Consider the following 13,679-nt stretch of genomic DNA (forward strand, 5'->3'; position numbering starts at 1 on the left):
AACAATTTTGAAATTCCCCTAGCCCCCTCATCATTGAATCCAAAGGTCACCTACTATTCCCCATTCATGAACAGCCAAGGCACGTAGCACCCTGCTTGCACTTTTTTCCTTTAAGAAGCCCTTGCAATTGAGGCCAGGCACCTTTTTCCTGCTGCTGCTGTGCCAGTTTGCAGGACAGGGTCGCTGCCAAGGCTTGTAACTTAACATAAAACCTTGTGTGTTTGCATCAGTGATTCAGCTCATTGGTCTTTACTGGGGTCTCACAAACTTGGCATAATGGATATCCCAGCCATAAAGGGGCTGGAAAGAAGCACACCCCTAGTATGCACATTGACAAATCCCCCAAGGCCACAGGTCAACATTTATTGTAAAAGTACATGGGGAGGGGGAGCTTGAACAAGATGGGGCAGGCTCTAGGAGGCAGAGTCAGAAGCCTCTGAGCTGTCTTTGACATCTGTGCTCTCTGTGGTCTCACTGACCTCGCTGAGGTCTTTACTGTCCCCACCACTGTCCTCAGCAGCCAGGCCCTTCTCCTCACGACAGGCCTCTCCCAAGTTCAGAAGCATGCTGCCTTTGTCCTCCGCCTTGTTCTCCGTGGCTGTCAGCACCATGTGCCTGCCCTTTTCTTTCAGCTCCAGGTGCCGCCTCAGCTGCCGCCGGGAGCCCAGAGGGAAGCGGGTGGAAAGAGACAGGGCCTAAGTCTCCAGACAGGAGACAAGAGGAGCCAGACCCTGGGGCTGGCTGGGGGAAGGGACACAGTGAGAAGTAGTACGGCCACGGCAGGAAATAGGAGTGGGTAGAGATGCAGTTCAATTGTAACTCTGCCCCCAAGCCTGTTTCCTAATCTGTAAAATGGCAAGGGTCCTGATACCCTCAAATGGGCTTCTCAAGAGCTCCCAAGACACAGCAGTGCCCCATAAACTGCCCTACACCTGGGAGGTTTGGTCTGGACCCTTTCTCTCCAGTCCAGTTTGATCCTAGATGTGAACAGGCTAACCATGACTGTCCCTGATCTTACTAGTCCTAATACCTCGATAGAAAAAGATAAATCATTCTCCTATTCCACCTGCAGGCTTCTTCCCCGGAGAACATCCCATGGCATCCTCTATTGTCAACCAAGGCCATGTCCCTACTTGTAGGTTTAGGAAGTAAGGGAAAGAGAGACTCTGACTCCTACCTCTATAGCTACAAGGGCTGGCACTCAACCTTTGTCTTGCCTTCGGCCACCACTGCCCCTGGAGTCACAGCTCTTTAGCCACTTTTCCCAAGTACAGAATCCCCTCTACTGCTGGAATTGCTGCCCTGGCCTGACTGAACTCTTACCTCATCGGCCATCTGTGTAAGGTCCCGCTTCATGGCATATGCATCTTCGCCATCTGCATAGTATTTGGGCTCCACCTCACTGATCCTGGGGATAGGATGGAGACACACACCTGGGGGCAAATTCTCTTGGTACTTAGGCTACTAGAGTGGGTGTCATCTCCCCACCAGGGAGGGGAGGCCAGCTTAAATGGATTCCGTTTTTGTTTTTCATTGAATGTACTCTTCACAAAAGCCATGATGACTTTCTCTGCTCTCTCCAGCAAAGCCAAGCAGCATGTAGCATCCAGGATACTTCCCATCCCTGAACTTGCCAACACTCTGCCCCTTTCCTGACTAGCAAGAACTTGTGTCTTTTGCATGAAGCCCTTAATTCTGCCCCTTCCTTCCTCTTTCTGACTTATTCCCTGTTACTTATTGAACATACAGCTGGGTCCTCTGCTAAGAAAGAGACTCATTGTATTGGCATGTCAGTGGTCATTTCAGACAACCTGGCTACTGCTGAGGGGGAATGTGTGTGCACACTTGAGTAGCCTGATACTGGAAGGGAAGTCATTTGATAGCCTAGAAAGGTCTTTGTCAGCCTAAGACATTAAATATATGAGATCTGGCATGTGTGTACACATCCTCATATGTGCATGTGGAGGCCAGAGGTGTATATTGGGTAGCTTTTTCAATTGCTTCCCATTTTTTTTCATTTTTTTCAAAATAGGGTCACTCACTGAATATGGACCTTTCCCATTCAACTAGGCTGACTGGCTAGTGTACCCAGGGATTATCTTGTCCTAACCTCCTCAGCACTAGGAATAACAGGTACAGGGCACTGTATGTAGCTTTTCTACATGGGTGCCAGGGATCAAACTCGGGTCCTCAAAATAAAGCTGTCTCCTTAGCATCCTTTTGACACAGGGTCTGCTGTGTAGCTGAGACTGATTTGGAACTCCCTATGCTAGGCCCTTAACCCACAGTCCTCCACGTTCTGAGTGTAGAGATTAAGAGGCATATACCACCACACCTAGCTGGGAATCTCTAACTTTGCATGTGAAACAGTCCCCACCAAAGGCATCCTTAACTAGGTCAAAGATCCCTCCATGAATCTAGGTAGTGAACTCAGAAAAGCTGGAAGGCCACTGCCTTGTTCCAATAGTCTCATCTTCACTCTACCTACACAAAGTCTAGTGTGAGTCAATGGATCCTCCAATCAGTTCACTCCAGCCCTACTTTCTATTAGCAGTAGGCACTGCCAGGTTCTTTCTCCAATTGTAATCTCATGGAGGTACCTGTGTCCTGAGTAGACCTGCCGTCAATCATTAGGACATATAGGTCCCTCGTTGTTTTTGCTCATTGCCCTTTTTCTCTGCCATCCTCTTTCATCTGCTCTCACCCAATGCATCCTGGTGGCAGTCACTTCTCAACCTTTGCTCATGCCCTAACCTAATTCCCCTTAGTCCTCGACCAGCACTAAGAAGTCTTGTGTGTTCTTTACTAAAATGCCCTTCACCAGCCTCACTAGTACCAAGCCATCCTTCCTCTACCCAGCAAGATGTGTAGGACACCTCTACCACACACACAGAAAGCAGGTGCCTTCTCCTTGTTAACTTTTGAGTGAACAGCCACTGAGTATACAGAAGGTCCCCTAGCAATAACTGAAGTTCCTCCACTACTTTCTCAGCTCACCTCAGCTAAATGGATGGATCATGCCACTTAAAAATCTTGATCTGCCAGGAGGTGGTGGCACACACCTTTAATCCCAGCACTTGGGAGGCAGGTAGATCTCTGTGAGTTCAAGGCCAGCCTGGTCTACACAGTGAGTTGCAGGACAGCCAGGATGGTTATACACAAAAACCCTGTCTTGAGAAAACAGAAAAACAAAAACAAAACAAAATCTTGATGTACTTACTGAAAGTTGAGGGTGTTGGAATAGAGATGCAGGGCAGCTCGGTTACTGCAGGGGAATAAGGCATTGCTGGGCTTCACAAACTTGGCCAGGCAGATTGGCAGGCAATATCCCAGTCCTCCTTTCCCACTAAAGCTCCTTCCCATCTTCTTCTGAAGGTAAGAATCCCTATCAATTGGGTATCTCTTCCTCCCAACTCCCCAGCATTGCCCTTTCCCCTAGCTTGTCTTTCACCTCTTTCTGACATGCAGGGAGACATATTTGGCATTGAAGTTCTCTATCATGGCTCGAGAAGCCTGGTCCATCAGTTTCTGAGCCAGCCCAAGGCGCCGGTGGGAACGCTTCACAGCCTGAGAGAAGAAGGATGGATACGAGTGGGACCTTAGAAGCTACCTTCAATTACCTTCAGACCACCTCTGCCAAATCTTCAGTAGCTCTACTCACCAGTGACGTGATATGTCCATGGGGCACGTCATCTGGGTCCTCTTCCCTAGAGGAAAAAGCTAGGAAGGATCCTGGTACATGTCCATTCTATCTGGGACACCTGTGCACATCAAGTGCACAGACATCGTGGTGGACCCCACAGCACCCCAGATCCAGACAGAGGAGAACTAGGAACTCCTCCTCAAAGCCCCCATGCTACACCCACCAGTATGTGCAGAGAACATCATCCTATGATGGCCAAAAAAAAAAAACAAAGCCAGCTGCCAAGCCACAAAAAGTGTATCAGTGTATTACTGAATGCAAAGCACTGAGTAAAAGGATCCAGGTTGAAAGCACTATAAGTTCCTAGTCCAACTCTGCAACCTTCTTAAAAGGTGAACAACCTTGTTGTTGGAGGCTATGGAAGGGATGGAATACTCTAAAAGTGGACAGACACTCTTTGGTTGTCCAACTCAGAGGGTGTGCAACAGACAGAAGCCCAACAATGAAAACATGAATCTTAACAAAATCTGTGTTGGTTTCTTACTTCTAATAAGTGTACCATGCCTGGTACTGAGAGAACTAATGTGGAAGAGGGGTGTATGGAAATACTTAGTACCTACCTTCTGCTCAATCTTTCTGTCAATTTAGAACCACCCTATAAACAAATTGTTAGAAAAAAAAAAAACAAAAGAAAACAATCCACAGCAAGCTGGGCATAGTTAATTCCAGCATATACAGGGGGCTCAGCATGAAGACTGCTGCAAGTTTGAGTGCAATCTGGGTGGAAGACTGAGAACCCCTCTAAACCTAATCCACAGCAGCATTCACCAGATATGGATGGATGGTGTTGGCTTCCCATTTCCTTCTCCAAAGCTTTTCCCTCAGCTCCTCAATCCCCAGTGTTAGCATTAGGCTCTTTTCTTCCTCCTTGGTGACTCACATTTTGGCCAAGACGTACCCCACAATCTTCCCATTCTCATCCTCAGCAATGTAAGAGAGCTGGTAACAAAGAGGAAAAGGAAGTCAGGCAGAGCAGACAACAGGCTAGAGCTCACTGCCAGCCTCCTGCTGTGTGTAGGATGGTGAGAAGCTGCAAAAATTGTTGTGATCACTGGTGGCCTGGAAAGCAGGGGGTCCGGTTTCTCTACTCCACAGTTGTGCTCTCTCTTGGAAGAGCACAGACACCGGTGTAAATCCCATCTCCCACCTGTGTCTAGCTTACAGTCCTAGCTACACCTTTTCCTTTGCCAGGCTTCCCCAACCAGGGCCTCACTGTACCAAGGCACTGTACCTTACTGCCCACTGCTTTTAGCCCACTCAGATCCATGTTTCCCTCCTGTTGTCCCTTACACCCCTACAAAACGCAAAACCTTCCCACCTGGGGCCAAGAGAGGCCGTGATAGAAGTAGTACTTCATCTGGTAGTTCTCGGGCAGGCAGAGGAGGTTGCAGTGCTGCATGTTCATGAGGTCCTCGGGCTGCATGACAGTGTGACACGATTAGTTCAGGACTGCAGTGACTAAGAATGGCCTCACACACGCACGCGGGACGCCTGTTCTGTTAATCTCTGGGCCTCCCCTTCCCAGGTACGATACGGTTATGACTATCTAATTAGCACGAGCCTGGTTTCTATGAGTCGCGCAAAACGTGCCAGCTCAAAGACCCAACAGCAGCGCCTGGAGGTCGCGGAGCCCACTCGACAGAGCCCTGACATCAGGTAAACGCGGGTTAGTATAATCGCGAAATATCTAGAGCAGGTTTCAGCAGCCTTAAGGTCCGGCGGCCGCAGACGTGGAGAGCGACAGCACCAGGTCCCTCGGTAGCATGCCTACGCGGCCACCCGGCAAGGCGCCCACTGGGTGTGGACAGGCTGGCTCCCCATCACCTCACCCTAGCATTGCGGATGTTCATCACGGCGGCGGAGCTCGCGGGTCCTCACAGGTTATAAACGCGCGCGCTCAGCGGCCACTTACAAGAACGGCACCGAGTACAGAGGCCTGGGCCTGGACTGGCGCCAGACTCCCAGGGAGAGGTAGCGGAAGAGGTGGGCCACTCAGACCCGCCTACAGCGGAAGTGTGAGGTACGGGATCCGTTTCGGAACAGAACAGCCAGTGAGCGCGCCCAGAGGCAATGGGCGCGGTAGAGCCGTGCTGAGAAGGCGCTTTCAAGGCCCTTATGAAGGCCCAGCAAAGCTGGCATTTGGGGGGAGTAGCTGTTCCCTCCAGCGGGGCCCACAGAGGTGCGCACACAAGCCGTTGAAACGGGGTCAGATTTATTTTGAACCTCTTGTGGGTGGAGATAGCAGGCGACTACACGACGGGGTCAGGCTGGAGGCGGCAGAGCAGGGCTTCCAGAATCTGCTCGCACATAGCCAGGCACCGCGGCACGTGGAAGCAGCCTATGAGGAGAATGGATGCGGGGGTTAGGTGGGCCTGGGGAGCCAGGTGCCACAAACCTTTGCAGTCTTGTCCCGTTCCCTGCTCACCTTTAAAAGGACCTCCCTTGATGGTGAGGGTCACCTTTCCCTCTCGGTTCAGATAGCCAAACCATTCCCCGAAGTCAGGATCACGAAACTAGAATGAGACAATGACAGCTAGTGTCTGCCAGGACCCACCCGAGTGTCACTGGCCGAGGAAGGGGCCCTCGCTGTCCCCTTTGCACTGGTCCCCGTGATCAGACTTCAAATGGCACAATTTCCATTTCATGACTTTTAAGGGACCATGTCCTGAAAAAGATGAAAGCTGAGGATGACAGGCAGTTGGCTTTCTCAGTAACGTGATGGGAAGGGGCTGCAGGCAGTGTGCTGAAATGCTGAGAGAACACACCCTCTATATTTGATTGTGGTGTATCTAACACTTTGAATTGAATACTTAAAAGCAAGCACATTTTTAACTCATCTAAATTAAAAAACAAAAAACCCTGAAGAATCCTACATTGACCTGCCAGCAAACTTTTCAACATGTCCTCTACTTCACAGGCCTTTGGTCTAAAAGACCTTTGGATTATCAAGCACACACATGTAACTCCTGCCCTTGCATACTCAGGTTTTTATAATAGTGTCTCAGACTTTTCTCTAACCCTGTGTGATGGATGGGGCATGGCTTTAGTCCCAGCCCTCAGGAGGTAGAGGCTGACACATTTCTGTAAGTTTCAGGACAACCTCATTTTCTGCCTGCTTTCACCATGGGTTTTGAATGTATCTCTTACTTCTGACCCTGTGCATTGGATCTGATGCTTCAGATAAGGGAGGGACAGCAGCTGAGCTGGCTAGATAGACTCAATGTACACCCCATGCCATGCCATACCTGTCTCACTGAGGCTTTTTTTTTTTAGTTCCCCCAAATGTAGCCCAGATCCTTATTCTATGCCCTTTCCATTTTGTTCTCACTGACAAAATAGTTACGTAGAACCCTTTTTTAGAAGGCAGTCTTACAAGATTACTATCAAAATGCTCTATTTATTATTATTATTATTATTATTATTATTATTATTATTATGGTGTTTTGAGACAGGGTTTCTCTGTATTGCTTTGGAGCTGGAACTAGCTCTGTAGACCAAGATGGCCTTGAACTCACAAGCATCCGACTGCCTCTGCCTCCTGAGTTCTGGGATCAAAGGCATGTGCCATTAATGCCCGGCTCAAAATGCTCCCTTTAAATTGTGACATGTGAGTTATGAATTTTTAAAATAGTGTATTTATTTTTTTTAATTCTTTAAATAATTATTTATTATGTATACAGTGTTCTGCCTGCATGTATGGTTGCCTGGTGCCCAGAAAGGGGCACCATATCTCGTTATAGATGGTTATGAGGTAACATGTCATTGCTGGGAATTGAACTCAGAACCCCAGGGAAGGGCAGCCAGTGCTCCTTAACCTCTGAGACATCTCTCCAGCCCCAATGATTTATTTATTTTTATCTTATGTTCATTGGTGTTTTGCCTGCATGAATTTTTATGTGAGGGTGTCAGAAATTGGCCTATGTAACTGGTTGCTCTTACTGTGACTTACTATGACAACTAGTGACTTTCTTATGACAACTAGGCACTTGTAACAGGCCAAATTTCTCTCTCTGAACTACAGCCTTAGAAATTCATCTGCTGGGTCAAGAGTCACTAATTGCCTTGCAAACTAGCCTGGTGGTGGTGCACACCTTTAATCCCAGCATTCAGGAGGCAGAGGCAGGCAGATCTCTGAGTTGGAAGCCAACCTGGTCTCCAGAGTGAGTTCCAGGACAGCCCAGTAGGGGTACCCAGATAAACTATGTCTTGAAACCCACCCCCCACCCCCACGAAAAAAGTGCCTTGCAAACATGAGGACCTGAATTTGGTCCCAGAACTTATAAAAAAATAGCAAGGATAGCATACTTGTAATTCCATTACTGGAGAGACAGAGACAGAGTTAAGATGATCCTAAGGGTCTGCTTGTTAGCCAGCTTAGCTACTGAGTGACCCTGTCTCAACAAAAAGGTATATAGTGTCTGAGGAGCACCACCTGAAATTGTCCTTTGACATACCTATACCTTTTCTCTTACACACACACACACACACACACACACACACACACACACACACACTTGAGGTGGGGGTGTGGTGGGTGGTGGTGTCCAACTGCTGATTTATCAGCCTGACATGTTAGCTGTTGGATTTCCTGTCAAAGCTCAGGCTGCTGGACCTGGTAGAGCATGGATGTTCCTGCTACATGGAGCAGACCTGGCTGAACCCTCCCAGCTTCCCTTCTGTCAAACAGACACATCCTGCTCTCCATTGTTTTGGATCCTTGCTCACAAGGTCTTCTCTGAATCCTCTATAAGAAAGTTCTGTAGCATTTGTCATCTGCTTTGTTTTCCACAGGTTATTGGTGTCTACATTTGCTTATTTACTTGATTAGAGTCTGATCATCCAGAAAGGTAAATTCTTTGAGGCAGGGCTTCTTGATTTACCAAACAAAAATTACTCTCGGAACTCTCAGAGGAGCTGAGGGCAGCACCTGATGAATGGGCTAGGAGGGGCTGAAGGAAAGCCTACTGGATACCCCTTACACAGCCCCTGTTTCTCCCTCTCCTGCTGTCTGTCTTATCCTTCACACCCAGCCTGTGCTTCCAGGGAATGAGAAGACAATACTTACATGGCGGAAGGTGTACTCGGCCACCTGGTTGAAGAGTTTTAGCAAGGCGGGGTCCCCACTGTCACTGTAGCCCATGAGGAAGGCAATCATGGCTTCACTGTGTGGCCACCACAGTTTCATGTCCCACTCCAGCTGAGAACCGAGCAGAGATAGGCAGCTCAGGTCCCTGTTGGCCTTAGGACACTTACTCATAGCCTCTGTTCTGGCTCAATCTGTCTGGCTCAGGACTTGGTTCTTAATCAAGCAACATGGGTGATAGAATTTGAATAATCCTTAAGAGTAGGGCTAGCGTTCTGACCTGTATGTACCCCAAGGCAGCTCCTTAAAAGGACAAGTACTAGGGCAGACTCAGAATGTTGTCTACCTTGTCACATCATCTTTAAGCCTCTTGGATACTGCTGCTATCCATGGCTAGTATAGTACTCTGCAGAGCTACAACAGGACCAGGACACAACTAATCAGGTGAATAATTTCACTCGTATCTGCCATCAAGTGAGAGAGTAAGAATCACCGAAGAACCCTTTGAGCCACTGGTACCAGACAAAGGGGATGTGTGTCTTGCCATGTATTTGAACATACTCTCTTCTTCCTTCACAGGACATGGGCTGGAGAAAACTGGACTCTAGGTTCATTTTGTTGTTGTTGTTTTATGACAGGGTCTCTATGTTGTCCTGGTTGTCTTGGAACTCACTCTGTAGACCCCACAGACATTTATCTTCCTGCCTCTGTTCCCCAAGTGCTCAAGTGCTAGGATAAAAGGTGTACGCCACCACACCTGACTCTGAGTTTCCCTTACTACATTCCAGGCTTCCAGCAAGTTGCTCTGGACATCCCACCTGGGTAGGGCAGAGACCATCAGCATCCTGGAAGTAGAAGAGGCCTCCATGTTCAGGGTCCCATCCAGAGTGGAAAGGCAACAAGAGAAACTTGTCAATGATGTATGTTCGAAGTTTTGGGTCATCTTTCCTGACAGCATACTGGAGCAGGAACCAGCCAGCTTCTAGTGTGTGACCTAGTGAGGGTCAAAAGTTAGTAAGGCCGGAATCAGAATTCCCCTCCCAAGCATCTGAGGGCTTGAGTTCCTGGGACCTCCCTTCCTTCTCAAGGAGGAAAGATGCTTCAACTCTGTCACAGGATACCCAGCCTTTCTGCCTGGACTCCATTCCCTGAAAAAAAAATGGTCCCCAAAACAGACACATAAGCTCCTGCAGTCAATGCCCAATCCCAGGCAGATGATCCCCTTCCTCTGCCTGGTCCTTGGTGGAGGGAGGAGGGCAGCCCACTCCCATACGAGGCTCCAAACTAAAAGCTGAGTTGTTTTTCCTGATGGGCCTAGCACATGTCTTCACCTGGGTTCTGATGTCTTCCAAGGCAACCAGAGAGTTCTTTGCCATCCTCTGATACATTCTCTAGTACAACTTGTCCATCCCTCTGCCAGGAAAGGGACAAAAGACAGATGTTTCCAGTTACCTATCATCCAACTAGAAAGATCTTAACTTCAAAAGCCCTCTGGGGCATTGTGGCTTATGCTTTTAATCCCTGAGGCAGAGGCAGGTGGATTTCTGTGAGTTCAACACCAGCCTGGTATACATAGTGGGGTCTGGGACATTCAGAATGGTTACACAGAGCCTTCCCCCACCCTGGGTATCAGCCATCCACCTACTCAGTAAGCCCAAAAAGGGCATTTCTGGTTTTGTGTTTTGAAACAGTCTTGGGTAGCCCAGGCTGCTCTCAAACTGATGTGCAAAATGTGCAAAGATGACCTTGAACTCTACATTCTCCCACCTCTACCCCCGGAGTTCTGGAATTACTGAAGAACATTTTGATTGTCTCCCATGGGGCTCTAGGTTATGATCCTTGCTTTAGGTCTGGAGCTCTCAGTGAATGAGGAGGCAGGTTAAAGTTGGATGCCCACAGAGGCTGGGAAGGAACATAGATCAAGGTCTCAGGATTTGTCTGGGGCTCTGGCCTCTTTCTGCCTTAGGGCCTATCTATCTCTGCCCCAGCATGTCAAGATCCACCTTCCTGAGGGCTCTTGGATGTATTTCTTTTTCCATGACAAGGTTTCTCTGTAGCTTTGGAGCCTGTCCTGGAACTTGCTCTGTAGACCAGGCTGGCCTTGAATACATAGAGACTCACAGAGATCCACCTGCCTCTGCCTCCCAAGTGCTGGGATTAAAGGCGTGCGCCACCACTGCCCAGCAACCTAAGCTGTATTTCAAATGAATGTGCTTCCTTAGACCCACCCACCTGTCATGAGAGCCGAAGGAAGAACATATTTCAGGTAGAGGGGCCCTTGCTGAGTGGGAGAATAGGTTCCAGCCTGTCCCTTTCTCTGGACCTACCTGGACGTGCTGCAGAATCCTGTGGGCACACCACTCCCCTAGCTCTGTGTACTTGCTAGACAGCTCCTCATCTTCCTCCCCAAGCTGCTCCACGAGGCTGAGCAGCATCATGGGCACTGCCATGGGCTCTGTGGCCAGGGTCCCCGAGAGCTGAGGCCGGCCTAGACCAGCTGGGTCCTCCCGCACCCAATGAATGATCTGGTCCATCATCTCCACAGCTTCATTCTGGGGGGACACCAGGCAGAGGCTGCATGCTTTGTCCCATCTGTCTTCCCCAGGAAGGACCTAGGACTCAGCCTGTTCACCAATAATACCAACTCTTTCTGTAGCTCTCCAGGGCCAGCCCTACAGCCAGGCACCAGAGGCCAAGCAGATCCAGCCAACACTACTTGGGGGGCTCGGGGATTCAGGTCACTTTCAGGCAGAAAGGCCCAGGAAGGAAGGACAGGATCTCTTCTACTTGGAAGCAGGGCACTGATTGATAGATTCCTGCTTGCCCAGAGTTTCTATGGTGGTATAGGAATTAGGAGAGAGCTAAGGAGAGAAGGTGGTCACAAAATGGTAGGATAGGAGTGAATGGGAGTTGTGGCAGGCTCCCAGGCCTGTTTTCAGAGTGCACTCATATCCAATAGCCTGTGGCCATCCCTCAACACACCTGGTAACATGTTTCCTTTGTTACTCTCCAAAGCTCGTTCATGGCTATGGTGTAGAAACACTCGCTGAAAATGGTCCGCTGCACCTTCATCGGACGGCCATCCCGAGTCAACACAAAGGCACACTTTTTGGCAGGAGGTGCCACCCGTGCAAAACGCAGCAGGAACTCCCCACCTGGTGGTTGGGAAGCATGCATGCTAGGTGAGGGTTCGGAATATACTGCCTCTTGGAACATATCCAGTCCATTTCCTTTTCTAGGCTCCTTTACATCCACTGAATAAGTGAGCCACTGAAGCTGCTGAGGAGCTGGGTGTAGGAGAGGGTACCTGCTTTTGCAGCATCCAGAATCTCAGCACGTCGGAAGCGCTCAAAATTGCGGTACAAGCGACAATACATCCATACCTGTGGGGAGAATAGCTGGGTTACTGGGAATCCTAAGTGTCCCTGTGTATACCCAATGACACCCTTAAGTATGGAAACTGACCTGCCTCCCCTGCAGCCAGACATACTTAAGGTCATCATAGACCTGCCCATTGCGGCCAAGGCATGTGAAGAAGCCCCTGTGAGATACGTATTATTAGAAGAAGAGGGAAGGAGACAAGCACCCTTCTCCATTGCTTCACTACTCTCCTGAAGCCGGTAGATCTGCAAGGCCTCGGAGTGAAGTAGGGGTTTGGAAGGGGCAAAAGCCCTGGTTGGACCATTGAGGGGTATCTGACCCGTGTTCCCGGTCGTGGGAGTGCTGCAGCCAGAAAGCGACCACGCTGTCAAGCTCCTTTGCCACACGGTCCTTCCAGGTCTGAAGTGCCTGTCGTTCCTTCTCCATGTCCTGTGAAGCGATTCAGGTCAGGGCAGGGAGACACAACTCTTCACAGGGAGATCCTGGTCCAGTTCAAGTGGGCCCAGAGCTGCTCGTGGGCACCTCACACACCCCTCCCCGCAGGGCCTTGAGCTAAGGACCCTTCTCGCCTCTGCGATGCGCGATGCGCTTCTGACTCTGCTGGGACCCTCCAGAACAACATCTCTCCTGCCAATGCTACCACTGACCTGTAACACTGGGTCCGTTAAGTGCTTTCTTCCAGGAAACCGGAGTTGGTCGGAATCTCGTGACCGTCACTCAGCTGACAGAGAAGTGCCCCGCCCATCTGATCTTCCTCAGTGTTCTGAAGGGCCCCGAGGTAGGGGCGGGACAGAGAGCAGGGTTTCAAACCCCGCCCCTTCTCCATCCAGGCTCAGGCTGAGCACCCTTGCACTAGATCCCCCTGGTGGGAACTCTGTGAGGACAGTCTTGTCCCACGGGGAGGATACTGAATTGGGCCTGGCAACTGAGCTGGTGACCCCAACAGATGTGTGGGGTTGGGGTGCCCCTGGAAATGCCTGAATCCTGAGACCCTATGACCCCATATAGTGGGCGAATCTCTTTCCCAATTTGGTCCGTTAGCTGCTTCAACTATCAGTATCTAGTAATTTACATCCATTGGCCCTGGTTGCTAGTTCCTGAATACTTCACCCCAAAGGATGCTTCTGGGAAAACAGGTGGTAGCCATGCAGAGGCATCCTCCACATCTCTCGGCCTGCTTTCTAGATACCCAGTATTTGTTGTGTCTGTGACAGGCTGGTTCGTCTGTTCCCCATTGTTATCACTCACTGGACACCCTCAGTGATCAGTAGAATTTTGTGGAGGGGGAGTTCCTACAAAATGCCTCAGGTACTTTGGGGAACTTGAACATGTTCTGAATCTTTTTTTATTTCCATTTTATTTTGTGTGAGTGTTTTTTTTTTTTTTGGTTTGTTTGTTTTTTGGTTTTGTTTTGTTTTTTTCCTTTATCTGTTTTTTTTCCCTTTATCTGTGTACCACATGCATGCAGTATCCTCACAGACCAGAAGAGTGCACTGGGATCCTTTGGGGCTG

General features: G+C 49.4%; 2 protein-coding genes and 1 long non-coding RNA gene across 6 annotated transcripts; 1 reads left to right on the forward strand and 2 right to left on the reverse strand.

Annotated features, from left to right (window-relative positions):
• Positions 1 to 349: 349 nt before the first annotated feature.
• On the reverse strand, positions 350 to 5,617 carry Naa10 (N-alpha-acetyltransferase 10, NatA catalytic subunit). Of its 3 annotated transcripts, none has more exons than XM_051178324.1 (8): positions 5,533 to 5,617; positions 5,022 to 5,120; positions 4,584 to 4,642; positions 3,662 to 3,707; positions 3,452 to 3,567; positions 3,221 to 3,265; positions 1,324 to 1,408; positions 350 to 650 (listed from the first exon to the last, which is right to left on the reverse strand). In XM_051178324.1, exons 1-8 carry the CDS (start codon positions 5,551 to 5,553, stop codon positions 414 to 416), a joined length of 708 nt encoding a protein of 235 aa, XP_051034281.1. In that variant the 5' UTR covers positions 5,554 to 5,617; the 3' UTR covers positions 350 to 413. The 3 variants fall into 3 exon arrangements, with proteins under 3 accessions (XP_051034281.1, XP_051034282.1, XP_051034283.1); XM_051178325.1 differs by having other exon boundaries at positions 350 to 741; XM_051178326.1 differs by having other exon boundaries at positions 546 to 737.
• A 274-nt stretch (positions 5,618 to 5,891) lies between these two features.
• Renbp (renin binding protein) lies at positions 5,892 to 12,608 on the reverse strand. Of its 2 annotated transcripts, XM_051178322.1 has the most exons (10): positions 12,487 to 12,608; positions 12,252 to 12,327; positions 12,094 to 12,169; positions 11,769 to 11,941; positions 11,114 to 11,338; positions 10,118 to 10,199; positions 9,605 to 9,780; positions 8,769 to 8,900; positions 6,129 to 6,216; positions 5,901 to 6,041 (listed from the first exon to the last, which is right to left on the reverse strand). In XM_051178322.1, exons 1-10 carry the CDS (start codon positions 12,591 to 12,593, stop codon positions 5,953 to 5,955), a joined length of 1,224 nt encoding a protein of 407 aa, XP_051034279.1. In that variant the 5' UTR covers positions 12,594 to 12,608; the 3' UTR covers positions 5,901 to 5,952. The 2 variants fall into 2 exon arrangements, with proteins under 2 accessions (XP_051034280.1, XP_051034279.1); XM_051178323.1 differs by lacking the exon at positions 11,114 to 11,338 and having other exon boundaries at positions 5,892 to 6,041.
• LOC127217352 (uncharacterized) lies at positions 5,985 to 9,709 on the forward strand. Its single transcript, XR_007834091.1, has 2 exons — positions 5,985 to 6,151; positions 9,575 to 9,709. It is a non-coding gene; the product is annotated as an uncharacterized LOC127217352 (long non-coding RNA).
• Positions 12,609 to 13,679: the final 1,071 nt, after the last annotated feature.

This window comes from Phodopus roborovskii, unplaced genomic scaffold, assembly GCF_943737965.1.
Source record: "Phodopus roborovskii unplaced genomic scaffold, PHOROB, whole genome shotgun sequence".
NCBI lineage: Eukaryota > Metazoa > Chordata > Mammalia > Rodentia > Cricetidae > Phodopus > Phodopus roborovskii.